Below are 26,985 nucleotides of genomic sequence, written 5' to 3'. Positions count from 1 at the left end.
ACAATATTTGAAACAACCCTTCAAACTTCCAGTTATAAAAAGAAATAAAAGGCAAGAATTGGGAAGGGAGTGAGTGAAAAGTAAAAATTAAGTGTTTTCTAAATGCTAGATGAATTTGAAACACAACTCAAGTGTACAATTCAACAAAATTAGTATGAATATTGTGTTAATTGTAAAAATCTGAAAAAAAGTTTAGTTCAATAGATTTGTAATTTTTTTTTAAATAAAACACGTGCTATTTTAATGGTTTCTAATGTGGCATGAAAAATATTTAAATATTTTTTTTAACATTTAATTTTACACAAAAAAATATTTCGTTACATGTAAGTGTTGAAAGCAATTGCCTTTTTTTTGCAGCAACAGCAACGGCAGGACTCATTTAAATATTTCACCAACACTTGCACTAATTTTGATTTCCGTCCTTTACACAGTTTAGTTGCTGTTCTCTTATTTTTGTTGCTATTTAAAAATTTAACTTTGCTTCTTTACTAAAAGTCTATAAGAAAACGGAAAGTAATTTTAACTTAACAAACGCATGTTGGTAATATTTTAATTACCAACATGCAACATTATTTGCTTTCTTTCTACCGTCTTTATGGCAAATTGTTTTCTTTCCTTATTATTACTTTTTTTCTTTTTTAGCTTTAAAGCAAAAATTTCATACACCCGCCATATTTGTTGGCACAGCGACTAGCAGGAACTTTTTAGTTATTTTAAAGTATTATACAGACGTCTAACGCCATTTTGTTTTGACTTTATACTACAAAGAATTAGCATATTGTATGAGTTGTATGTACATATATACGAATGTATAAATTTTGTATTTTTATATGTATGTATGTAGTAAGTAGATTGAAATATATTATATACAATATATTTTTGTAGCTACCTCCTACTCCTTAAACTTTGTTTGCTAGAAACTTACTACTTTGCTGTAAGAAATGGGTAGCAACTATTAGCGGAGGGCTTTGCCTTTGATCTTAACTTTGTGGAAATAGAAAAAAATGTTAATTTAATTTTTAGTAAATGAAAAAATAGTAAAGAAAAAACTTGTTTAACTTAAATGCTTTTACGGAAATAATTAGTTGTTGTAATCTTGCAATTTTGCTTGTATTTTTAATTTTTTTTTTGCCTTTTTGTTTAATTCCTGTCAAGTGTTTTAAAAACATGGGCTAAATTCTTTTTTTATAATTACTATAAGAAAATACTAAATATGTCCAAAAATTATGTAGTGATTAAGTTTAAGACAAAGTAATTAGCTTTATGTGTTTAATATTTGTATTAAAATATTTTAAATATTTAAAAGGGCAAGGATAACGGATTACCGTTATTAAATAATGAAACTTCTCTCTGGTCTAGTGTTTAGTCCAGTATACAGTATACAGACAATAGACTAAGTCTAGTCTAGTCTATATACTACTCTATTAGACTAAACTATAGACTAGACTATAGACTAGACTATAGACTAGACTATAGACAAGACTATAGACTAGACTATAGACTATAGTCTATAGTCTAGTCTATAGTCTATAGTCTAGTCTAGTCTATAGTCTAGTCTAGTCTAGTCTATAGTCTAGTCTAGTCTATAGTCTAGTCTATAGTCTAGTCTATAGTCTAGTCTATAGTCTAGTCTATAGTCTAGTCTATAGTCTAGTCTATAGTCTAGTCTATAGTCTAGTCTATAGTCTAGTCTATAGTCTAGTCTATAGTCTAGTCTATAGTCTAGTCTATAGTCTAGTCTATAGTCTAGTCTATAGTCTAGTCTATAGTCTAGTCTATAGTCTAGTCTATAGTCTAGTCTATAGTCTAGTCTATAGTCTAGTCTATAGTCTAGTCTATAGTCTAGTCTATAGTCTAGTCTATAGTCTAGTCTATAGTCTAGTCTATAGTCTAGTCTATAGTCTAGTCTATAGTCTAGTCTATAGTCTAGTCTATAGTCTAGTCTATAGTCTAGTCTATAGTCTAGTCTATAGTCTAGTCTATAGTCTAGTCTATAGTCTAGTCTATAGTCTAGTCTATAGTCTAGTCTATAGTCTAGTCTATAGTCTAGTCTATAGTCTAGTCTATAGTCTAGTCTATAGTCTAGTCTATAGTCTAGTCTATAGTCTAGTCTATAGTCTAGTCTATAGTCTAGTCTATAGTCTAGTCTATAGTCTAGTCTATAGTCTAGTCTATAGTCTAGTCTATAGTCTAGTCTATAGTCTAGTCTATAGTCTAGTCTATAGTCTAGTCTATAGTCTAGTCTATAGTCTAGTCTATAGTCTAGTCTATAGTCTAGTCTATAGTCTAGTCTATAGTCTAGTCTATAGTCTAGTCTATAGTCTAGTCTATAGTCTAGTCTATAGTCTAGTCTATAGTCTAGTCTATAGTCTAGTCTATAGTCTAGTCTATAGTCTAGTCTATAGTCTAGTCTATAGTCTAGTCTATAGTCTAGTCTATAGTCTAGTCTATAGTCTAGTCTATAGTCTAGTCTATAGTCTAGTCTATAGTCTAGTCTATAGTCTAGTCTATAGTCTAGTCTATAGTCTAGTCTATAGTCTAGTCTATAGTCTAGTCTATAGTCTAGTCTATAGTCTAGTCTATAGTCTAGTCTATAGTCTAGTCTATAGTCTAGTCTATAGTCTAGTCTATAGTCTAGTCTATAGTCTAGTCTATAGTCTAGTCTATAGTCTAGTCTATAGTCTAGTCTATAGTCTAGTCTATAGTCTAGTCTATAGTCTAGTCTATAGTCTAGTCTATAGTCTAGTCTATAGTCTAGTCTATAGTCTAGTCTATAGTCTAGTCTATAGTCTAGTCTATAGTCTAGTCTATAGTCTAGTCTATAGTCTAGTCTATAGTCTAGTCTATAGTCTAGTCTATAGTCTAGTCTATAGTCTAGTCTATAGTCTAGTCTATAGTCTAGTCTATAGTCTAGTCTATAGTCTAGTCTATAGTCTAGTCTATAGTCTAGTCTATAGTCTAGTCTATAGTCTAGTCTATAGTCTAGTCTATAGTCTAGTCTATAGTCTAGTCTATAGTCTAGTCTATAGTCTAGTCTATAGTCTAGTCTATAGTCTAGTCTATAGTCTAGTCTATAGTCTAGTCTATAGTCTAGTCTATAGTCTAGTCTATAGTCTAGTCTATAGTCTAGTCTATAGTCTAGTCTATAGTCTAGTCTATAGTCTAGTCTATAGTCTAGTCTATAGTCTAGTCTATAGTCTAGTCTATAGTCTAGTCTATAGTCTAGTCTATAGTCTAGTCTATAGTCTAGTCTATAGTCTAGTCTATAGTCTAGTCTATAGTCTAGTCTATAGTCTATAGTCTAGTCTATAGTCTAGTCTATAGTCTATAGTCTAGTCTATAGTCTAGTCTATAGTCTATAGTCTAGTCTATAGTCTAGTCTATAGTCTAGTCCATAGTCTAGTCTATAGTCTAGTCTATTGTCTAGTCTATAGTCTAGTCTATTGTCTAGTCTATAGTCTATTCTATAGACTAGATGTTCTTGGACCTTCTTAAGATCTAGTTTTGAACATCAACGATGCTCTAAACTAGATCTTAAGTAGGTCCAAGGATATGAAAGAATATTATCCTACAACAATCACTTGAGGAAATGTAAAATCGCATTCTTAAAACTGACATGTTTCGATTTATTCATTTAATTTCTTTATTAAAAACATAAAGTGGAAATAGAAATACTTTAATACCAAACAAAATGTTGAATGTTACAATTGAGCTTAAAAAAAACCTTTGAAATGGCAATAATTTAAATTCTTATTTCTTTATGTTCAAACTGCATGTTGCATGTTTAAAACATTTAAATTTTCACTGAATCTTTAGTATGTTATTGTGGCTGTTATTTTCCCGTTCAAAATTTTTCTTATTTTTATTTCATTTTTTTTACTACAATGTATTATTGTTGCACCGGACTTTAGGTAACAAAGCGGTTCCGTGTTTTAAGGAAACTATAATTAATCAAAACAGCATTTTTGCCACCATCATTCTTTCTCACAAACACTACAGTGGCAATTTCTATTATGTGAACAGAAAAAAATCTGAAAGAAAAACAAAACATTTAAAATCTCTCCCCAACCTGAGAATCACAGCAATACAACTCTTTACATAAGTATGTATGTATATAAACATGAAGGTAGTTTGGATTTTAGTTTGTTAAGGTGATTTAGTCATAGTTTTACTTCAAATTTCCAACTTTGTATTTGCAACTTTATTTCGCGTGTTATACAGGGAACTGATTTTGCAAAGCACGTAGAGCTCATGTAAAATGTGTTGTAAGACGAAAACAAAAATAAAATCATATACAAAAATGTTTTCTCTACCTTAAGTATTTTTCGTTTTTTTTTTTGGCTTAAAATAGTAAATAAAATGAATAGAATAAAAAATGTTAGAAGGAAAATAATATTTAGTTGTGGGAGAAATAAACCATTTATATGTCGCGTCGGAAAATGGAGGGCGATTTGGTTTTTATGCCAATTCCGGTCTATATATTTGTGTAAAATATTCAACCGAAAATAATATATACATAATAACTATTTACATGTAATGGTAAATTTTGAATAAATGTTTTTTTTAATTGCATTGTTAAAGACGTTAATATGTATTTAACAAAATTGTATCTCTAAAACTGAATCACATTAAATGCATAATATTCCCATACAAAATTTCCTACTTATGGGAAAATTTTCTTATGTTTCATGTAATCCCAAGTTAACATATTAAAAATTACTATATTTTTGATTTATGATTTATATTGCTGGTATTTTTCCGTTAATCACGCCCACTTTAAACAGGATTTGTTATTTATCTCAAGCAAAATAACCCGTTCTTTTTCTAAAAGGTGTAATGAATTTTTAATGTAGCAAAAATTTGAAAAGCACAATCATTAATTTCACTCCTTTAAAAGCAATAAAATATGAAAAGTTAACATAATTGATGACTTTGCAAATAGAATAATAATTGTGCATTTTAACCCTTTTAATAAGCCGATCCATATATGATCACGTGTCTGCATTAATTTAGTTTATTTTCAAAAGGAAAAAAACACACACAAGACAATAAAATATTCATACAAATTTATTTATTTCAATATTAAATAATAATGTTGGCCCTGTTTTGTTTTTTGCTACACACCCTTAACGTTTAATTTCTATTCGCCGCCCTACAAAGAACACCTTTCTTTTCAAGCTGATAAAGGAATATAATTTGATTATTATTCAAGAGTATGTGTTAGACAATCAGTAAAAGGTGTTATTTACAAAGTCAAAAACTTTTGTTTAAAACAAAAATTAAAACTATTTCTATTGTAAAGGGTAGATTTGTTTCTTCGTAACAACTTATTATTCAAATATCAAGTAAATAGTTTTTTTTTTGGAGCTGCTTTATATTTATGCTAATGTACGCTTTTTATTGTAATGTAGTTAATTCATGTTAAAAAGTTTATCTATAAATCTGTTTTTTATTCTAAAACCCCCCTGGAAAAGTTAAATTCCTTGTGTCAAGTGCTTTAGCACGTGTCCCTTTTGCTTGCTTGGTCATGCTTTGCTTATTTCAAGCACCTGGTTTTTGGTCATGATTTAACTCACCTGAACTTGCTAGACGACTGCTTGTTGGTCCAAACATTTGATATGGATCTGTAATGGAATAGCAGAAAATGAATTAATTATATTGGAACGAGCTAAATTTACATAAAATACAATTGTTGTTTAATTTTGAATAGAAATAAAGGATGTATTTTTTTAGAATGAGTCATTATGGAAATAAATTAGGAACTGATATTGTGTTAATATGTATAGTATCCAAAATGGAGAGCGTTGCTACCATTGCTTATCTATCAGCTACCTACAAGCCATTTCGGTAAATTAAGTTAGAAGGTAAATTTTAATCGTTTTAGTCACTTGGCCGATAAAGAAAACATCAATAAAGAATCTTTGCTCCCGAACGACCCGAGTTATACTCGGCGACAGCTGAAATTGTTTGACTTTTTCTTCATCACTCGTATTTCTTTTACTTCGGCAACCAAACAACTAGATAGATAGATAAATAGATATATAGATAGATAGACAGACAGACAGACAGACAGACAGACAGACAGCCAGCCAGACAGATAGATAGATAGATAGATAGATAGATAGATAGATAGATAGATAGATAGATAGATAGATAGATAGATAGATAGATAGATAGATAGATAGATAGATAGATAGATAGATAGATAGATAGATAGATAGATAGATAGATAGATAGATAGATAGATAGATAGATAGATAGATAGATAGATAGATAGATAGATAGATAGATAGATAGATAGATAGATAGATAGATAGATAGATAGATAGATAGATAGATAGATAAAAAGATAGATAGATAGATAGATAGATAGATAGATAGATAGATAGATAGATAGATAGATAGATAGATAGATAGATAGATAGATTAGATCTCGACATAACAATGGTCCAATCAATTATTAATAGTTTTGAAAAATCGGAAATGGGCTGCAGTTTTACAACTTCTAAGAGTAAATAATTGATTTGTTAAATCTGTCTGATAGATCAAGGGGTATATCGGATAAAAAAAGCTAAAAGAGATCAATCATATTGGATCATTGTACCAAAATTTCTTGAGTTTTATTTGTAAAAATTAAGATATTTTTGGAAGAGTGTCTTACTTAATGCATAGAGAATGTTTTATGATGTCAACCAGTATGTATAAAGTACATTTTGTTCTTTATATTAAAAATCCTTTAACAGAAACTTATTTAGTACGGACACTTGAGTTTTATTTGTGATAATACAAAAATAGTTTAAGAGGAAATGTATTCACAATAAAAAGGTTTCCATTATATAGAATTTAGGCAAACCTATGTATAGTAAGTGTAACATATTTTTTAGTACCAAATAACTTCAAGGATTACAGCTCACTCAGAATTTTTATAAAATATATATTTTGGCGTAGGTGTAAGAGCTCTCTTAAATTAAAAGTATCACGCACACAAGTATTTGAAAGCTTTAGAAAATAAATCATAAGGAATTTGTAAAAAAAAACAAAACTTGAAATGTCCACAAGTACCATACCACAAGTGGCCGGTGGTGGCACGAGTATATTTTAACCAAAATGTGTTATAATGGATATTTTGTGTTCTCTTCTTTTAGTTGGAATTGTATTTTTTTCTTTCTTTTAATGGGAAACAATAGGAAGTAGGAATAAATGAAGAAACCAAGCAGAACTAAATACTGCCAAATAACAATAATAATCATAATAATTTTTAGCAATTTTACACATTATTTTCTTTTCAAGAGCACTTAGGGCGTGGCTCTTGTACACATTTAGATATTTACATATAAGCTTACAAATATACATATGTATATATGTATACCTATATACATATGAATCAGAATATGTTTAGCTATAGATGTATTATAATGTTTGTCGAGTGTTTTTATTGTAATGTTTCGTTAGTTTTTTAACGAATGTTGATGTTTTGTTTTATTTCATTTTTTAAGAGCTTAAAACAGAAAAAAGAAGCAAACATCAACAATATCAACAACATTTACCTACACATTTATACGTATGTATGTGTATGTTTATGGTACTTTATTAAAAAGTTTAGTACACAATCATTCATTTATACATTTGTAACACACACTCCATTCACTCTTGTACATTTGCAGAAACCTACTCATGGCAAGAATTATACTTGCAACACACATTTATTTTATTGTTTTCAACAGCAACAACATTTGCATGTTTTCTTATTATTATAATGTACAAGTTGAAGTGCATCGTTTCATTTACATTTCAGTTTCTATATACATTTCAGTGTCTGAATTTAACATTTAGTGAAATAAATTTTAAATTTAAACAGTAACATTAGCAAAATAAAAAAAAAAAACAAACAACAACAAACCCACAAAAAATACTTAACAGGAAGGTTATATTTCCTTAATACGCGCGTTGACTATGTTTCCGTCTCCGTCTTAACATTTTAGTTTTGTTTTGGTTTTTTTGTAGGTAAAGTTGTGTTTTTCTGTTGGATTTAAAATTTAAATTAAACAACAACTAAATTATTGTGTGTAAAATAGTTTTTTTTCTAGTTTTTCCATTTAAATCCTGTCCAGGGAAAAAACTCTTTGTTTTTAAATATTATTATTTCTTTGTTTTCAATTTTGTCATTTTTGTTTTCTTTTCATTGAGTTGTTAAACATTTTCATTGTTTAATATAGTGCGTTTATTTTTTGTTTTGTTTTCTGCTGAGCTGTAGCTAATGTGTCGCGTGTATTCAAAGCTAAAAAACTCACTTTTTTTTTTTGCCACGCGTCATATTTGTTCACTTTCACACACACTCACTTCGAATATAAACACAATACAATATTGCATTTATGAGCCAGTCAATCATCATCATATATTCGCATACACTTTTTTCAGATTTGTGATTTGTGTATAATATTTTGGTTACACTTTTTTATTTCTGGTAAATATTAAATTATACACTCGACGACTGTAAAACAGCCTAGTGGAAAGATTTATGAGAGATTTGGGAAATAGTGTTATGCCGCCGTTTAGAAAATCTTTATTTCTACATTACAGCCTCCTTAATGATCTTTTGATATCCAGATCTTCAATTTGAGTCATAGGTTTTTAATAAAGCTTTAATTGCTCAACAAAATTCAATTAAACTTTACATCGTTGTATAGAAAGAAATGAATAGTTTTTAAATTTGATTATAACGATTGAATAATCATACTAAATGACTTATCATTGATATTTCCTAATATATCTCGAAGAGATAAGTTCAATTAATGTCACATTTTTCAATGGTTGCATTTGAATACGAAGATACTATTACATCAATTATATCCATACAATTTAATGTAAAAGTTCAATTGCCTTGAATAAAACGAATCTTTTTTTCATTACGATTTATATTTGACCTTTTTAAATAACTACTCGTTGTTATTTCGAGTATTATCTCAAAAAGATTATTTTACGTAATGTATTTTTTTCAGTGGTTGGATTTGAATATGAGACACTTTTACATCAATTATATCAATACAATTCAATGTAAAGACGAGTATAATTTCTTTATTACGATTCAGATTAGACTTGTATTAACGACTGATCGTTTGTATTTCTATGCGATTTTAAAAATATCTCGAATAGTTAAGTTCATGTAATGTAATTAACGAAATATTTTTAAATAGTTGCAGTTGGATACGAAGAAATTTTTACATCAATTGTATTAATAAAATTCGATGTTAATGTTCAAAATCAATCGAGTCATTTTTTCTAATAAAATTCAGATCTGACTTATGTAAAAGAAATATTAAATGTTAATCCGAAGGCCAAATATAATTTCATTTACAACTTTGTAATAGTATATTAGAAATATAACATTTTTTTGCCACCGAGTGTACATTCACGAAAACTATAATAATTTCTTTAATAACTTTTTCATACGCCGCGACGTTTGTATGTTTTAGGGTTTTATTGTAAAAAGTTACTCGTGACCGTCAAAATTTGACAGGTCGACATCACATTAAGTCAGAAAACACAAAAACAGAAAAAAAACTGAAATCAAATGTAATACATTGGAAAAAAGAAAGAGTATTAAACAATATTGTGTTCATTTCAATTCTTTTGTTATTTGGTGTAGTTGTAGCTACACGATTTTGTTCTATTTTCTACAATTCTAATTGTACATTGTAAACATGTACAAGTATTTAAGGATTTTCTATTTCTTTTTGTAACATTTTATTTTCTAGCTCAATTGCCATTTCATTACAATTCAATACACTCACACAAACACACACACTCATATACTAATATTCAAACGCATTTATTGTATAGAAATAAATAAGGTCCTTTCTCTCTAACCATACAAAAAAAGTATGTAGTCAGTCTCTCTAGTAATAACAATAATCATACAAAAAAACAAAAAATAACTACAACAACTCCGAACATTTGTAGATTGTATGATTTTAAACAAGAACAACGACAATGACAAAAAAAATTGTTTAAAATTTTTTCAATGATTTGTACAAGTATCGTATTATTTTTATGTGTCATTGCCGCAAATGCGTTTCAAGTGCCACATGATTGTATTGTTGTTGCTTCTTCTACTTTTGTGAATGTGGATTTTTTTGTTGAAGGGGGTATTTAAGGCATTATTTGTTTCTTTTCAAGTGTCACTTAAGCCCATACTACTATATTTTTTGTGGAGTTCCTTACGTTATTAAAAAAGTGGCAGGAATTTTTAAAGGGGGAAAGTTGGAAATGTAAGAAAATCAATAGATTTGCTTGAATTTTGCAAAAGTTTGTTTAAAATTCTTTAAAAATTTGTGTTTATTTAGTTTGTAACTTGTTACTTACCAGGTTGTCTTAGATGTGTGTGTGGATCCAATGAGGATTTACCAACACTAACACCAACACTACTTAAGGCATTTGAACTGTATCCTGTAAAGAAGAAGAAACATAAATTTATTTAGAAAATTGTAAATAGTAACATTTTTGGTAAAAATAGTTATGTAGTTAAAAAGTCATTAGTTTATGTTTTAGGTTCTTATTCATAACAATTTATAACAAGTTTATAAAACAATTTTTCATATAAAAATTGTTTAACAAACTTTTGATAAATTGTTATTAATAAAGCAGTTAATCTTTAATGGAAGAAGTGTCTACAATCAATTTAACACTGAATATAATTAATGAAAAACTTTCGTATCAACATATTTCGTAATAGTTTAAGAATATTTTGTAAATAATATGAAATACTTAGGTTTCGTAAATATTAAAAAACTTTCGTATATTTAACGAAAACATTCTTCCTTTTAACTAAAATAAAATTATTTCGTAAAATGCAAGAACATTTCTTGTATTTTAAGAAATTATTTTAATAGTTGTCTAGTTTGAAAGGAGTATGTATTCATTAATTCAAAAGAAATAAACCTAGAATTTTATCGGGCATCTTGTGAGCTCCTAAACCAGCATTTCAGGTAGTCTACCTATCGGAGACCAATGTTAATTCTTGATACAAGTTCGAAATATACTTTATTTGAGATGTCTCTTAAGATCTAATCATTCAAGGACCCCTGTAGCATCATTTAAAAGAATTGTGAAGAGAACAAAAGAAATTGGAATATAACAACAAGATTTTAGATTACGATATTTTTCTTATATTTTATAAAGAAGCAAGGCAAGAAGGTAAAGAGTTAAACTTATTACCAATCTTCTTTCGCATTTCTGCTTAACTTTGATCAAGAGTTCGAAAAAGAAAATTTCGAAGAGTTTATGGTCAAGTAATATAATACAATATCTTCTTATTAGAAATAAAAAAAAATAAGTTTTAGTTTTAAAATTGAAACATATTGTTATATGAAAATAGATCTTTAAGTCGAAGAGAGTGTAGATCATTATACAAAGTTTCAAAACTAAAAGAGAAAGCTTCATGAAAAATTAACTTTTAGCTGGGTAAGGTAATAACGAAATCCACAGAACTATTTGGAGATGGTTAACCAAATACGTTTGGGAAACTTCAGAACTGATCTAGGAGGTGATATCGAAATATCATTGGGTGTTGATGTTACATTCTCTCTTTAGGTAGATTACGATAAAAAATATCTTGAAAATTAAAAAACTACTTTTACTAACTCTCAAATTGATTTTTAAAAATCCTCAATAAACTATCGTCTCTTACAATTTTAATATCATCCTTTTGTATAAGTTTCAGAAAAAAACTTCATAAAACATTTCATTATGAAATTTTAATGAATTGCGAACACAAAGAAATCAAAACAATGCAGCCTAAAGGCAAAATCAAAAATTTTAAATTGTATCCTTAAGAACTAAAAGAGAGTAAACTGGAAAAAAGCACAATCATACAAATTACAGCCTCAGGGTTATGGTGTGAAATCAGTGCAGCAATTGTTTTCATAGCTTTGTAGCTATCTATGGTCTATTGTATTTCAACAAATAAACCCGTCAAGAACAACACCAGAAACCAAATGCACACACAACACCCAGTTCAACCAACACTTTTACAAAAAACATAAAATTGTTAAAGTGTTAAAGATGAGCAAAAAAAAAGTATTATGATGTTGAAGAGGAGGAGGAGTTGGAAGATGATGAGCATGGTTTGTTTGATTGTGTTGATTATGTTCATTCATATCAGTATGTCCTTTGGAATATGTATCTATAAGTTCTCTTTTACATGAAATGAAAAGTATGTGTTGTAATAATGCTACTCAAGTGTAAGAAAATAGCATCAACACAACGTTAATGTCAACTACATGAACATATACATATATAACACAGATACAACGAACAAAAACCATTTTATAACAATCCCATTGTACCACTCACTACTCATCGTATTATACTTCAGAGAGTGTGTAAAGTTTTTCATTTTTCGATTTTGGGTTTTTTTTGAAGTTGTTTGTTTATTCTTGGTGGCTTTGTTATTTTGCCCATAAGCTTGAAATACGCAACGAAGCAGAAATTTTTAAAATTAAACGACACGATAGAGAAGTGTCAAAGGACACACTTCAAAAAATAACAAAACAACAAGCACAACTACGATAACTTGTAAACTCAAAGTGAGATTCTTTTTTGGAAAATTTCAATTGTTTATTTTGTTTTTTTTTTTTTAAATAAGCCTTAGGATAAAGGAATTTTGATAAGGATGATGGGTATTTAAAAACCATCAAAGAGATCATTTTCATTATTTTATAACAAATTTAAAAGACAACAATTTGTTTTATGTCTACTTCTATTAACACACCCCTATTTAATATTTATTCTTTAAAACCTTTCAAAATAAATTAATGTGGTTAAATGTCTGTTGATTTACTATCATTTATTCATGCATTGAATATCAAGGATCATTGAATATTTAATAAGATTGAATGGTATTTATTAGTAATTGTGTATGTATGGTGGTTGATAATCAACAAATACAACAAAAAATAACAGGTAATGTGACATAGGTATAGAGCCCTTTCTCTTTCACAACAAAACTGTAATAGACCCATGTTAGCACTTGTAATTCATAATCATGTAAATGACATAAAAATATACGTGTAAATATTTATGAGTTGTTAACAATCAATAAATAAATAGATAGATATGTATGTTGATTGTTGAATATTGTTCAAAATAAACATGTTAACGCTTCATTACATTTCATCATTATTATTAACTTCTGGAAAATGTATAGAAAATACAAAAAATCAAACAACGACTTTACATCCTGAATTATCATCATTCATATGTTTAAATGTACATTATGTGTGGTTTTATGTTTATGTATTTGTTTGGTTGGGGAATATTTTTTTGGAACACCTTTTTACACACATTTAACTTTTTTTAGAGAAAAAAAGGCCAATCATACTTTTTGACACCTTCTTCTTTTGCAGCCAGTTTTATGTGTTATTTTTTTTAACATTTATTACAATCTACGCAGGAAATGAAAATATGTTTTATTTTGTGGAAGCGTGTTCTTTTCAATTGGGTGTGTGTTTTTGTTGTATCGTAAAAACTAAGCAATTTTAAATATTTTGTTCAAAAAATTTTAAAGGCACTTTAAAAAGTTTTTGAAATTATCACTTACCTTGAGATTGTGTTGAACTATGGGATCCCCAAGAGGATTTATATGATGAATCTATAAAGAAATAATATATATTTAATTAAAAAAACTGTTTTCATATGTTATTATTATTTGCATATGTATTGTTATTTAATGAGAGTTTATAAAAATTATTAATTGTCTTTAATTCTAAAGATTAATTTGCTTTAATTTTCTGTAAAAAAAAAATAAAAAATGTGCGACGATAAGAATAAGTACAAACAATTACTCACTAAACGAGCATGAATGTATAGTCGGGTAAGGTCGGCCATATGATACCCTACACCTGTCAGTATGTTAAATATGTTAGTATTTAATTTGTTTTTAGCTAAATTTCAGAATACGATAAAAAATACAAAACACAACTAATTATTAGAGTATGAAAGTATAGTCGGGCATGGTAAACTATATGATGCCCTACACCACTCATTATGTTAATTTTTTTAATAGAAATGCATTTAATTTGTTTTTAACTTAATTTCGAATTATTTTTACAAGAGGGTTTATAGGCGAGTAGGAGTAAATATGGGCCTATCCTTATAAATTTTAGTAAAGAAATTTACATCTACTTTATTATTTATGTAGAATTTAATCGTGTTATTAGTGTTTATAAGTGAATTTTTGTCCTACAAGTCAATTTCTGAAATTGAGTTTGTAAGAGGAATAAGGTTAAACGTGGTCCGATAATTACAAATATCGGTAGTGTCATTTAAAATTCTTTTTTTGTTGACATAATAGATCATTTAACGCAATTATTAGCCCAAAAGCACTATTCGGGGGTTATAGAGGATAGACGAAATAATGAATGATTTTAACCATTTTCAATAACGTTTATCATGGTTTTCAATAACGTTGCGCACAAGGTTTATATGGACAAATCGACAGATAGACTAACAGACTTACGTACAGACGGACATAGCTATGTCGAATTATAAAGTTTTTCTGAGCCGATACTTGAAGGTGGTTGTAGAACAAATAGGTTTTACAAACATCAGCACTAACGCATAATATCCTACCCGCTATACTGGTGTAAGATATAACAAATCAAGTTCAAAACTTTTTAAAGAATAAAAATACCGAATTATAGAGATAAGAATTAGTCTGAATACTAACAATAATTCTCTTTTAGTTAACAAAAATTTGTTATAAGAGTTTATAAATATTAATAGGTTATGTATTAGTTATTAATAAAGCTTTTTGCATATATTTTTTAAAAGTCGTAAAATGTTTGGTAATGGCCAGTAGTTATTGCACACATTACTTGGTAATTAGTGTTCATTTACAATTGATTCATTTATTTGATTTAGATAAATAGCAAATTACTGATAAAGAGAAAAATAATTTCGATTTGTTAAAGACCAATTGTCTGGGGCTTCATTTAATGTATAGGTCATGGTTCGAGCCCTGCTGGATATCAATGCATTACTTTCATAAGTTAAGTAAGATAAATTTTGCAATTCGAAGTTTTAAAGGATTCAAAGGAAAAGTGAAATACTGGAATACGATTTCTGTCGATTATGGTAGCGATGTTATATATTCTAAATATTGTGGATCTCTGGAACTCGGATTAGAATATTCTAAGGAATTGCTAAATAGATTTTTAACAAAGTTTTTTATGAATTATAGTGCACTAAAGGGCAGACAATGACTAAGATGTATTTTTTACTTATAACACAGAAAGATTTTTGTACTTCATTTCATTTCAGAAAATCCCTACTTTTTGACATGACATTGGATGGATTTAGGTGCGAATTTCTGTTTATTAAGTAAAGATCACAATTCAGTGCTTAAAGATCTTCACTTGTCTCATAAGAAATATTTGATTTCATTCTACAAGATAAAATACTGAATAGAAGTGAAATTTACTTTCAAATCTTTTAAAATTTAAGAAGACGCTTTTATAACGTTATAGAGCTAAAATAGGCTCACAAAAAAACTTTCTTAATTGGGATTACACTGAATCTCTTAATATTAGTAGTAAAATTTTAGCCGATTTCTAAAAGTACTCATGCCGACCTTTCTGATACAGTTATTGACATCGGTTGTGATTTAAATTTAAATAAATTCGTAACTTAGTTAAAGCTTTTAACGTTTGAGATTTCTAAAGTTTGTAGTACATGAGTATCTCAATGCATTAATTATTCAAATATTTTTCATTAAAAATTGCGTTGAAAGAATTGAGAACTCGTTAATAAAATCGACATTTATAGTTACTTTACTATATCAGTAGTTAAAATTAAAAAATTACAGAATTTCGGTACTGATATTAAAATGTTTACAACACTCATAAGAAACTTAAACGGGTCCAATCTTTCTGAAGTATTTGACCCTTATGTAAATATTTAGCATTTGTATTATTTTATATTTAATCACTTTTGTAAATAAGATGAATAAAAGATGTTTGGAAACTCAACAACAGCCAAAAATCACATTTATGAACTAATTAAGCGAAAAGTTGTAAGAAATATTTCCAACGGATATATATCCGTTGTGAATTTTAAAAAAATCGTTTTATATCTTACCTGCAAACAACATTGAAAAGTTGCTAAAACTTCCCGTCGAACGTGACAAATAATCTGAAGACGGTTTAATATCAAGCATCATGACACAAATGAGCAAAAATTAAACTTTCGCTCTTGGCAGCTTTTCAAAAAGCCGCCGGTGTTTAATAAAATTTCTATATTCTTAACACTTTTTTCTAATGCAATTTAAAATTTACGTTTGAATTGAATTCAGCAAAACAATTAAAAACAAATTTATTTATTTGCAGAAAAGGAAATTATTATTAAGTAATTGCTGCCGCTACTAAATCCTCATACAATTGTAACTTTTTTAAAAGTTTTAAAATTCACCACACTGTGGGCAGAATTTCAATAGTTTGCACACAAAAAAATTATTTTAATAATTTTGTTCGCAATTAAATGTTCAAAGTATGTTCAAAATTGTTCATTTGTTTGTTTTGTTGCTTTTTTTTACTCTATGTCACAAGCGGAACAGGAAAAGGAACGGGAAAAGTAACGATCGGAACCGGTTACCGTTACCGGACACCTCAACTTCCGGAAAACTTTTCTAGTTTCGTGGCGCGAATGTAGGCGATTTTAAACAAAATGCACGCAAACGGTAATCGTTTTTATTGTTATTTTTTAGTTATTGTTGTTGTTGTTAAACTTTTTTGTTCATATTTCACGTATAAACTTAGTTGGGCCTTAAACTGGTTTGTTGGTTTCCTACTTTTGAACATAGGAGCCGCACAACTAAATGATGATAAACTATTAATGATGTTGATGATGTCGAATTTGTCTCAAGTCCAAGTTTTACTTGGTTATTGGTTTTTTATGTTTTTTGTTGTTTGGGCTTTTTCTCCATATATATTGTTTTTGATTTTGTCTATAACTTATAATTTGAATGATAAATTACGTAAAACACTTTTTTTATTTGGTTGTTGTGGTTGCTGGTGACTGATACCGGATTGCGACTGATCTGTGGCACGGTAACGTAACAATTGATTTCATTCCGTCGTCAAATCGCACATATCCTGCCAGCTACCGGCGCGTTGTAGTGATTTCATTAAGCAACCCCCTTTTTTCGTGTGTTTGTAAATATGTGTGTGAATTGTGTATAAAGTATATGAATGAACTTGGTGTATGTGAACTGTGGGGGTGAATTTGAATGTTGTTGCATCATTGTATACAATACACAAAAAATACAATGTATTTGTTTCAGTTGTTCTTCTATTGTACAGGGTTGAATAAGCTTTGCCTTATGGTTGGGTTGTGAGTGGGTGGCCAATATTGTTTGCACTGAAACTGGGGTGGGTCTTCGAGTGTGTGGATGAGTAGGAAGACAGCGCTGTTAACAGCGCTACAGCAACCGACAGTACTTACGTTTAATCCGCAACCAACACCCGTTTTCCGTTCGAACACCAATCGTAGCCAAGACAAGGTGTGGCTTACTCATATTAACGCATAAGAGCTTACACAGATACACACTTATAAAAAAATATTGTATAATTAAAAGCTCTTCTAGTACATGAATGTAGTCATTCATACAGTCTTACATGCAGACAAACAGTTGTTGAATTAATGCTTCAATAAATTTTAAAAATATGAACACAATTTTTTTTGTTCTTATATATTTGAAGATATTTTCTATATGTTTATGTATTTGTGTAAAAAAAGGAAAGTAAAATGAAAACTAACGGATACTTTTGTCAAATTACTACCTCGTAGGAAGAGGTATTTCATGCAAAATAAAAACTAAAATTATTTATCATTATCATGTTAGTGGAAATTGCTGAAGGTTACAATTCGTGGTCAAATTATGTGTCATAATGTGTTGTTGCACAAAACAATATATTGAAAAAACATTTTCTCTATACTTAAGTAAGAGTCCAAGCTTTAATTATTAAAACTTAATTTGAAATGATTTCGTTCAGATATTTATTGCTAACAAATATTCCGCTGCTTTTAATTAAAAGGAATGATGCCTGGAACCAATAAGTGAAGGTAGTCTAGACTGTTGACAAGTCTATAAGCCGAACATATACAATATTATAATCCAGACTATGGGCAAGAATAATGTTCAAAATATGTTTATATTTAAGATTAAAACAAGTCTATCAGCCATTTTCTTGGCAATTCACTGCATCGTAACAATAACTACATAGTCCAGACTAAAGACAAATCTAGGGTCTATGGACAACTCTACAGTTCAAACTAAAGATACCTCTATATTCCAGACTATACATAGCTTTAAAGTCCAAGCTACAGATACCTATGTAGTCCAAATGATAGATTACTCTGAGGCACAAAGTATATATAACTCTAAAAACTAGAAACAACTCTATAGTCGAGACTATAAATAACTCTATATTGAAGACTAAATATAACTCTCCAGACTATAGGTGACTTCATATTACAGACTATATATAACTTCATATTACAGACTATCGACAACTCCATAGTCCTGACTACAGATACCTCTACAGTCCATATGATAGATAACTCTGAGACACCAAGTATATATAACTTTATAAACTATAACTCCAATGTGAAGACTAAATATAAATCTCCAGACTATAGATAAATCCATATACAGACTATAGATAACTTCATATTACAGACTTCGACAACCCCATAGTCCTGACTATATACAACTACATAGTCCAAACTGTAGATAATTCTATTTACTTATTTTATGTGGCTCGATTTCAGCCGGAAGCAAAATAGTTATTCAGTTATTCTTGTATAGATAATAATCTAGAGTTATAACACTATAGTCCATTGACAGATATACCAGAGTGTATACACATCTGAAGTCCCAACTATTACAATTTTATAGTCTATATTATAGACCAGCTATATAGTCCAGACTATAGACAACTTTAAACTCTCGACTATCGAAAACTTATTAGAACTCTAGACTTCTAATAATATCTTTTCGTGATCGTGGTTTAACTCGAGTTCATAAGTTATATATTGGTTACTTGTGAACGAGAGTAAATTTGAAGGAGAATTTATGGAAACCTGCAGACTGTAATGTCAGATTGATACTAAATAAATTTCATAACCTATAAAGCTTCTTAATGGAATACAAAACAATTTATCTGAAATGTATGAAAATCGATCAGAATTAGCTTTTCAAAGTGTTTATAGTGATTCATTCAAAAACTGAATGAGATATGGTTTATAATATTAAAAAGTTGGACTTGATACATTTGAGGACCACAATGCCGAAACTATAGCAGTTCTCTTATTCCTACAACAAACGAAAAAATCCTATATGTTTTCTAAAATTTACTTATTTTTTCCAACCAGGATGAAAAAAAGCTTTTTTCTTACTAACAACTCTTATACACCCCACTCTGTCTAACACATTTATACAGTTTTCTCTTTCATACATGAAAAAAAGCTTTTTCCTTTTGTTTCCAAACCAAACATGGAGGATGTAACAGTTTTCACTTGAGTTAGACAACACAAACGAAAACTGGGTGAGACAATAAATGAGTTTTTTTGCTCACTCACACAAACATAAAATACAGATACACAAACGTGTTTACATACCTAAAATCATATTCATATATATGTACATATGTATATATATGTATATAAACAATTGTACAACTAAACATGGAATAGCATGAAGTACACGCGTATCGTTTGCTCTAGAAGACGACTTTTCAGTGGGTGACACGAAGCAACAAGGACGGATGTATTATCCACTTCCTTTTTCCTTCCACCAAACACAAGGATATTACCGTTTCGTCATTCTATGCATGCAGTAGCAGAATAGCAGCACTAGTAGCAGCAAACTTATGAACGTAAAACCCTCCATACCCTAGACCACCTAAAATCAAGCACCACTGTCTCAGTTTGTGATACTTTAAACACAATAGTCGTTGTCATAATCGGGCATGTGGTAATCAAAAGTGGGCAAACATTCTATGCAGTGACTGAGAGTTACACCAAATGGCAGCCAGTTGTTGTAGGTACCAGGCATTGAGTACGAGTGTGTGTTTACCTTTACTTATAGTAGTTATCCTTAGAAAGCAGCAAGAGGAGGTAGGAAAAGTGCAGAAGTTTGTAATACATGGAGCGAAAATAACTTGTATCCAGAATTTTTTGCATGGTCGACGATACGGTATGCTGACGGTGGCAGAGAAACAATTCATAAGTACTCTCGTACTTGCCTAGTTAATGGCTGATGATAGAGGAAGGAACGCTTAAGTGTTGAACACTCTTGCCACCAATTCCTGTCGATTGTGTTTTGATTGTATGAGTCAAACGTTAGTAACGCCTGAAAATTATGAGACTTTTACAACACAAACAGACACACAACTTTATTTATTTAGTGTTGTAGTTGGATTTTGAGGACTCCTACTATAATTTAGACATACGTACATACATAGTTTATTTATTTAGAAGTTTAGGTGTATGAGTGTAATGGAGATTTCTTGCTAGAAAATGTTGCATAGTTGAAGGGAGCCCCCTTGATGAGAAAGCTTAATTAGTTTTTGAGATCAGTAAAACATATATTTTGTTGTATGTGTACATGGTTTTTTTCACCGGTGTTTTTGTTGCATACTTTTCAAGTTGTCAAACAACGGAATGTGTGTGTGTATTTCTCATGACACTTTTTAGCCACAGGCGTTGAAAAGCAAATTGCATATAAGCTATTTTCGACAAACAAGCAAATAGGGAAAAAATCTCATTTTGAATTGAAATCTAAACTTTTTTCTGTTGTACTAACTCTTTAATACAAACATACATACATATTTGTAATATTTTCTTTAAAACTTTTATAAAACTTTAATGTAAATTTCTTATTACAGTGTTTTCTTTACATTTCATTATTCTCCTTCTGCTTTCCTTTATTTAACTTTAAACTTAATTTTATGTTAAATATGTTTGTGTTCTGGGTAATAGTGGGTGGGAGTCTTGGTCCTGTAAATGGTATTTGGGTTTGCAGTCATATTGTTTGTGTTTACTTTGTATGACTTAGTGTTATTTAAATGGAACTTTTAAAAGTTCATTTATTTATTTCTAATGGCATCAAAAAGCCATTTTATGTTTTCTATTTATTTGTATACATGTATTATAAAAGCCAAAGACGTAATAAACCAGCTAAATTCAATTTATATTTCTTTGTTCCTATTTTCCAGCAGTTCGGAAGGTTAGTCCCAAACCTACACCGTCTCACAACAATATTAACATGTTCTTGTTTTAGGAAAAAATCATTTGCTGCTTCATAAATTACAAAGAGACAGTCTGTCAAAAAAATCTTTTGCTTAAGTTTTCTTTTTACATTTTCTACATTACTTGGGGACAGTAATTGGGACAAATAATTGTAATATATTATTGGTCAATTACAAGTGGAAGTTATTGTAATTTGTTGTTGTTCAATTACACATTGAAAGTAATTGTAATTGACTATGTAATGAATTACTTTGTGTAATCATTATCCTCCATATGGTTGGTAAAGTAACGACTTTATTTTTTCACATTTTCGTTTAGCACAGGTTATCAGGGGTTAGTGGAAATAACTTTCATTTTCGGATGCATTAACTCTTTGTCGACCTGTATCTGGATACCAAATGTAGAAGGGACTTTTCGATGTTAATTTTGGATATATTTCTACATGACATTTTTTTGTTTTTGTTTCCCAGGAAGCAAATTCGCGAGATACTAAAGGTGTTTTTACGCCCATCAAATATTTGGCGAAAAAGACGTAATCACTATTTTTTATAAATTCATTTTTGGAAAAAGGAAATTAAAATGTGGATTTTTTAGGGGTCTCATCATTTGCGTTAAATATTTTATGGGTGTAAACGTAGCTTAAGTCCGTTTGACATAAGCTAACGTTTATGAAAATTTTAACTTGGTTATATCAAATATTTAAATAATTTTTAATAAAATACATTAAAAGTTGCGATATTGTGTGAAAAAATGATTGCAATCATTTTCTTTATAATCCAAGATCTTATTTTTGTATTCTAACTTGACAGCTCAAAGAAAGCTACAGTAGTATCTACTAAATTAAAACTCAATACAAATCTCAGTTAAGATCTTTAACTAGTATATGTATATAATAAATATATATTATGAAATCATACGAAAAGGCAAACGGAAGAAAAACAAAATAACTCACTATAACGACACGTGCCATTCGCATGTTACGTCATTCATACGTCATTAAGGGACACGTGTATGTGTCTCTCCATGTTTATGTTGGAATACAAAACTCCTTACTGATATTGTTGTTGTTGCTGCTGTTGTTGTTTGTATTGTTATTATTGTTTTACAACAACAACAACATCATGGTTGGTGTCAAATCAGGGCGAACTTTTCGAACTAATATTAAATCATAACGACCGACCCATAGCTAACTTCTTTGGCTTTTTAAGTTTTTAACACGACAAGCGAGTATTTGAACAAATAATGTACCAACAATAATATAAAAATATACGTTAGTAAAAAAGTAAGTGAACAATGTTATTAGCCTTTTGGCATTATTATTGTTATTATTGTTGTTGCTGTTCTTTTTTTTTTTTGGTTTAGATTTAGATTTTTTATTATTTTGGTCGTGCCTTGTGAAAACAAATCGTTGTTTGATTACTTCTCAAACATTATACAGATTTCTAATTTTTCGTTTGTAATTAAGAATGAATGAATGTGTTCAAAATGAAAAAAAAAATATGATTGAATCGGCAGAATAGGGGACATGCCTTACAAATTATAACTATCGATCATTTGCCACTAATTTGGGGGACGAAGTGGACCAGACAGAAACATATCAGGGGTGCGAGTAGTAACGGAATGCATAAATTAGATAAGAATAAGTATAGCGCCATCAGTGTTTAACACATTTACCGACAACCAGAACAGGCAATTAGCGAAATGACTTAAAGACAGTATTGGACTGTAAGAAAGCTTTATCTGGCTACTCTCCAAGAGATAAGGTTTATTTAAAGGGATACCAAGCCACTCGGGAGTAATAGGTAATGAAAGAGCGAATGTAATAGATTTAAATGGAAGGGAGTTTGAAATACTAAGCATAACAAACCAAAACCATTTTTTTGCATTTCATGCTAAATTAAGAATTTGGTTCAATGAAATGGTTGGTAATAGTAATACCGTAATACCCTAAAAAACTGATTCATAAAGAGATGGCAATTAAACACTGGAGCATTTGCTTTAACAAAGTCAAGCAATCGCCGAAATTTAATCCAAATATATTGATAGCGATATTATTCCGGATACAAAATCCGCCACGAACACCGATTAGAAAGTTCTTAGAAATTACGTCAAAAAACTTATTTCCTTATCATTGTACGACAATAAATTCTGTGAATACTATCCCTGCAAACAAAGGGATACGTAAATAATACGAATTCGTGCTGCTTAGAAGGACATTATAAATTCGCATACTTAGAACATAATAAGCTTCAGATCACAGGATTAATTTTTATGTTCTTAAATTTTAGGGACATTCATATGTACATATATGAAAACACAAGATCATGTTAATTAATTTTTAACTGTTTTTTTAAAGAATTTCGTGTCCAATGTGTTGAAATCCTATTGATTTATGGGTAATGTTAAATATTTACCAATATTTTTCCATTTTTCTTGTTTAAAAGATATGAAAATATTTTGAAGTTTTAAAAAAATATGAAAATTAAAATTATTGCTTTAATAACTTTTAAATGATATAATTACGATATTAAAAACATATTGCTTTGGAGATTTTCTTCTAAATAATCTTTTATCTTCTATGGAAGATATCTTCTAAATGTTTGTAGGGATAAAATGTTTTTTTTTAAGAAACATTTTCCTCACCACTGGGTGAGCTTTATTGCGCTTCCTACACGCAGGTGCACTTTGCTTAAGTACTCGAGCTTTCTAATCTCCGATCCCGTTGCCTCTTCTGCAAAAAAACATCACTTCCATTTACAACCATACAGATAGAATGACCACTTTCGGCAATAGGGCATAGAGACGTAACTGGTAGACCGAAGTGTATTAATCTGGTATGAACAGAGTTTTCTCTGAACATACCTGCATAAGGAAGAAAAATTTAATGATATCACATGTATAAGATACTTTTTATCCATCATCCATCCGACACAATCATAAGAGAACAACATACGACAGACTACCTTTAATTTTAAGAGCGAATAAAATCCGTGTACTTCTACATTTATCCTGTATCATATACATTTCACACCAGCTCATTTCCAGTGCATAGTTTCACAGTCTCTCCTATGTGATGTATAAGTCTTTTTAATGCAAATCATTCCTCTCGCGAATTTAGGTTTAAAGCTACTATGTGGATCTTGAAAAAACCTTATCCAACTGACCAGCCGTACTACCAGATGCAATACACCAATATGAGGGTTTTTATCTAGGAATTATGCCACGTACTGAATAAGTATCAGTACGACATGTACTCTTTTCATAATCGAACTTTAATCGATTTGTGACGCAATGGGAATAGATAAAAGTTTTTGCAAAGTCATCAAGGACTGTCATTCGAATTTGTGAATGAGTATTTCAGTTCTGATTTTTGGTCCTGCTCCACAGTTGTACATTCAATATTACTGCAGGTCAGAATATTCATATTCATCCTTGCCAAGCAAAATACTTGTAGAACGTGTAAAACCCGAAGATCGCATATTCAAACTTTTCAGTTTTTTATATAATTTAGTCCTATAACCTTAAACAAACGCTAAAATCAAATAAACCAAACAGTAATTTTATTGTTTATAATTATACCAAAAAAAATTCCCACAAATTTTTAACGCTCCCACCACTGTAAACAATAAAACAAATTATTAAAATGTTAATATTCCAAAAAAGGACCTTTAACATATTGAAATTGTCTATTTTGAAAAAAAAACTCACACAAAAAACAGGACAAAAACAACAAACAATGCAACTTGTAATTGACTTGCAATTGATACGATAGCAAATGACAGCAAACGTAAGTTTACTAGTATGTGAACCTTGAAAAAAATCCAAAATAGAGGGTAAACTCTTGACTTCTCCAATTGCCAGCGGTTAACAGCAATCAAGGGAATAATGTTAACAAAACACGTTAGTGTTTGTTTTTTATTCAAAGCAAACCTCTTTTTTATATTTCATAATTTTTAATTGAATCAAAATTTGTTGTGTGCAGTGATAATTCTCATGCAACTACTATCACTACTACCGTGCGTAGCATTGATGAAGTGTGTATGTTTATGTTTAGACCTCAAAGTCAAACCCACCCCAACACTTAAATGACACTGACAACAAACAAACAATTAACGCTAGCTACTTGCTACACACACTCTGCTACATACTGCAATTCAGGTTATGAGAACGCGTGCTACAATCCAATCCGAGCATTCATTCATCCATATCAAAGTACCAACCAGTTGAGTTCACGTGTTTTTTTACTTGATATTAAGTTCCTGGTTTTCTGGTGCGCTTGCTGCAGAAAACTATAAATAACTGTGGTTACATTTGTAACTATCTGTTAGACAATGCGTTTATTAGCCACCCCTCTTGAAATGTCAGCGAAAAAGTCAACATCTTCCCACGATGATCCCTTGAGATAAACTCTTAGTTCATATTTACTACTTTATTACTCTTCTATAGTAAAAATCCGCATGACAGACACAATATGTTGCGTGGCCCAAAACAATAATAATTCAAATGATAGCTACAGAGGAAGACACTTTTAAGATGATTTGCAAACATTGACACACATGCACACTTACACTTAAAAGAATCCATTAGATATTTGAATTATTGCTAAATGTCGATGATATTCATTCAAAGCAATTAATATTTTTCCTCTTATTGGCAGACACATAAATTCTATTGACAACTTAATTGTACTACGACTCTAAGTCTAAACACATTTATTAGAGCTCGTGTGAGAAAAAATAGAAAAAACAACAAAAAACATTCAATGGTCAGCAAAAAAAGCTTCAAATACAATAAAGTTAACAATTTACAACAATTTCTAGTAAGGACTTTTAGTTCGTTGTATCGTTACTTTGCTATGTACTTTTGTAGTTGAACTTACATTTGCGGCTCCTCAGCCGGAGACGATTCGACACTGTTACCTCCGGCAGGATTCCGTTTCCGCTTAAGGTCACCGTGCCAAAATGTTCTTATTTATGACTCTTTCCATGTAATATTTTACTTTACACTAATACATGTGTATGCATGCACGTACATATATATGTATTTTTAAATGTATTCGAGTACCTTAACACTTTTATTATATAAAGTGGAAACAAAAAAGTTTTATATCAATAAACATGGCTTAATTTAGGATTTCCTTTTTTGGTCATTCGAAACTATATTATTTTCTATTTTTTTAATTTTTTGCTTTGTTGTGGATAATGTGTTTTGGAAATTGGCACATATATCATATAAGAAAATATTAATATGAAATTAAGCAAATTTATGAAGATGTGTTGAAAATCATTTTAATAAATATCTTATAAACATACAAAAAGCTATAGCTATAATGAAGGTAGACCTAGTTACCAAAGTAATTCATATGACAGCCGCTACTAGCATTTCAGTACTTTTTTCTGTCATTCCAAATTTTCGACACTGAGTGGTTAATTATTAGTCTATTCAATAGCCTAGTCTATAGTCTTGTCTATGGTCTAGTCCATAGTCTAGTCTATAGTCTAGTCTATAGTCTAGTCCATAGTGTAGTCTATAGTCTAGTCCATAGTGTAGTCTATAGTCTAGTCTATAGTATAGTCTATAGTCTAGTCTATAGTCTAGTCTATAGTCTAGTCTATAGTCTATAGTCTAGTCTATAGTCTAGTCTACAGTCTAGTCTATAGTCTAGTCTATAGTCTAGTC

General features: G+C 29.6%; 1 protein-coding gene across 2 annotated transcripts in view; it reads right to left on the bottom strand.

Moving 5' to 3' along the window:
* LOC111690711 (DNA-binding protein D-ETS-3) overlaps positions 1–26,985 on the bottom strand; it is a 57,895-nt gene that overhangs the window by 8,093 nt on the left and 22,817 nt on the right. Inside the window, exons 1-4 of one of the 2 annotated variants that reach the window (XM_023453249.2) lie at positions 16,135–17,182; positions 13,598–13,648; positions 10,363–10,446; positions 5,577–5,624 (exon numbers count right to left, since the gene is read on the bottom strand). In XM_023453249.2, the coding sequence (XP_023309017.1) occupies positions 5,577–5,624; positions 10,363–10,446; positions 13,598–13,648; positions 16,135–16,216 (265 nt within the window). In that variant the 5' untranslated portion in view covers positions 16,217–17,182. Of the gene's footprint in view, positions 1–5,576; positions 5,625–10,362; positions 10,447–13,597; positions 13,649–16,134; positions 17,183–26,985 lie in introns of those variants that run through there. The other variant, XM_046951840.1, reaches the window with a different exon arrangement.

Source organism: Lucilia cuprina, chromosome 5 (genome assembly GCF_022045245.1).
Source record: "Lucilia cuprina isolate Lc7/37 chromosome 5, ASM2204524v1, whole genome shotgun sequence".
Classification (NCBI taxonomy): Eukaryota; Metazoa; Arthropoda; class Insecta; order Diptera; family Calliphoridae; genus Lucilia; species Lucilia cuprina.
Note: the sequence above shows the minus strand (reverse complement) of the source record. Positions and strands in the feature narration are given on the sequence as shown.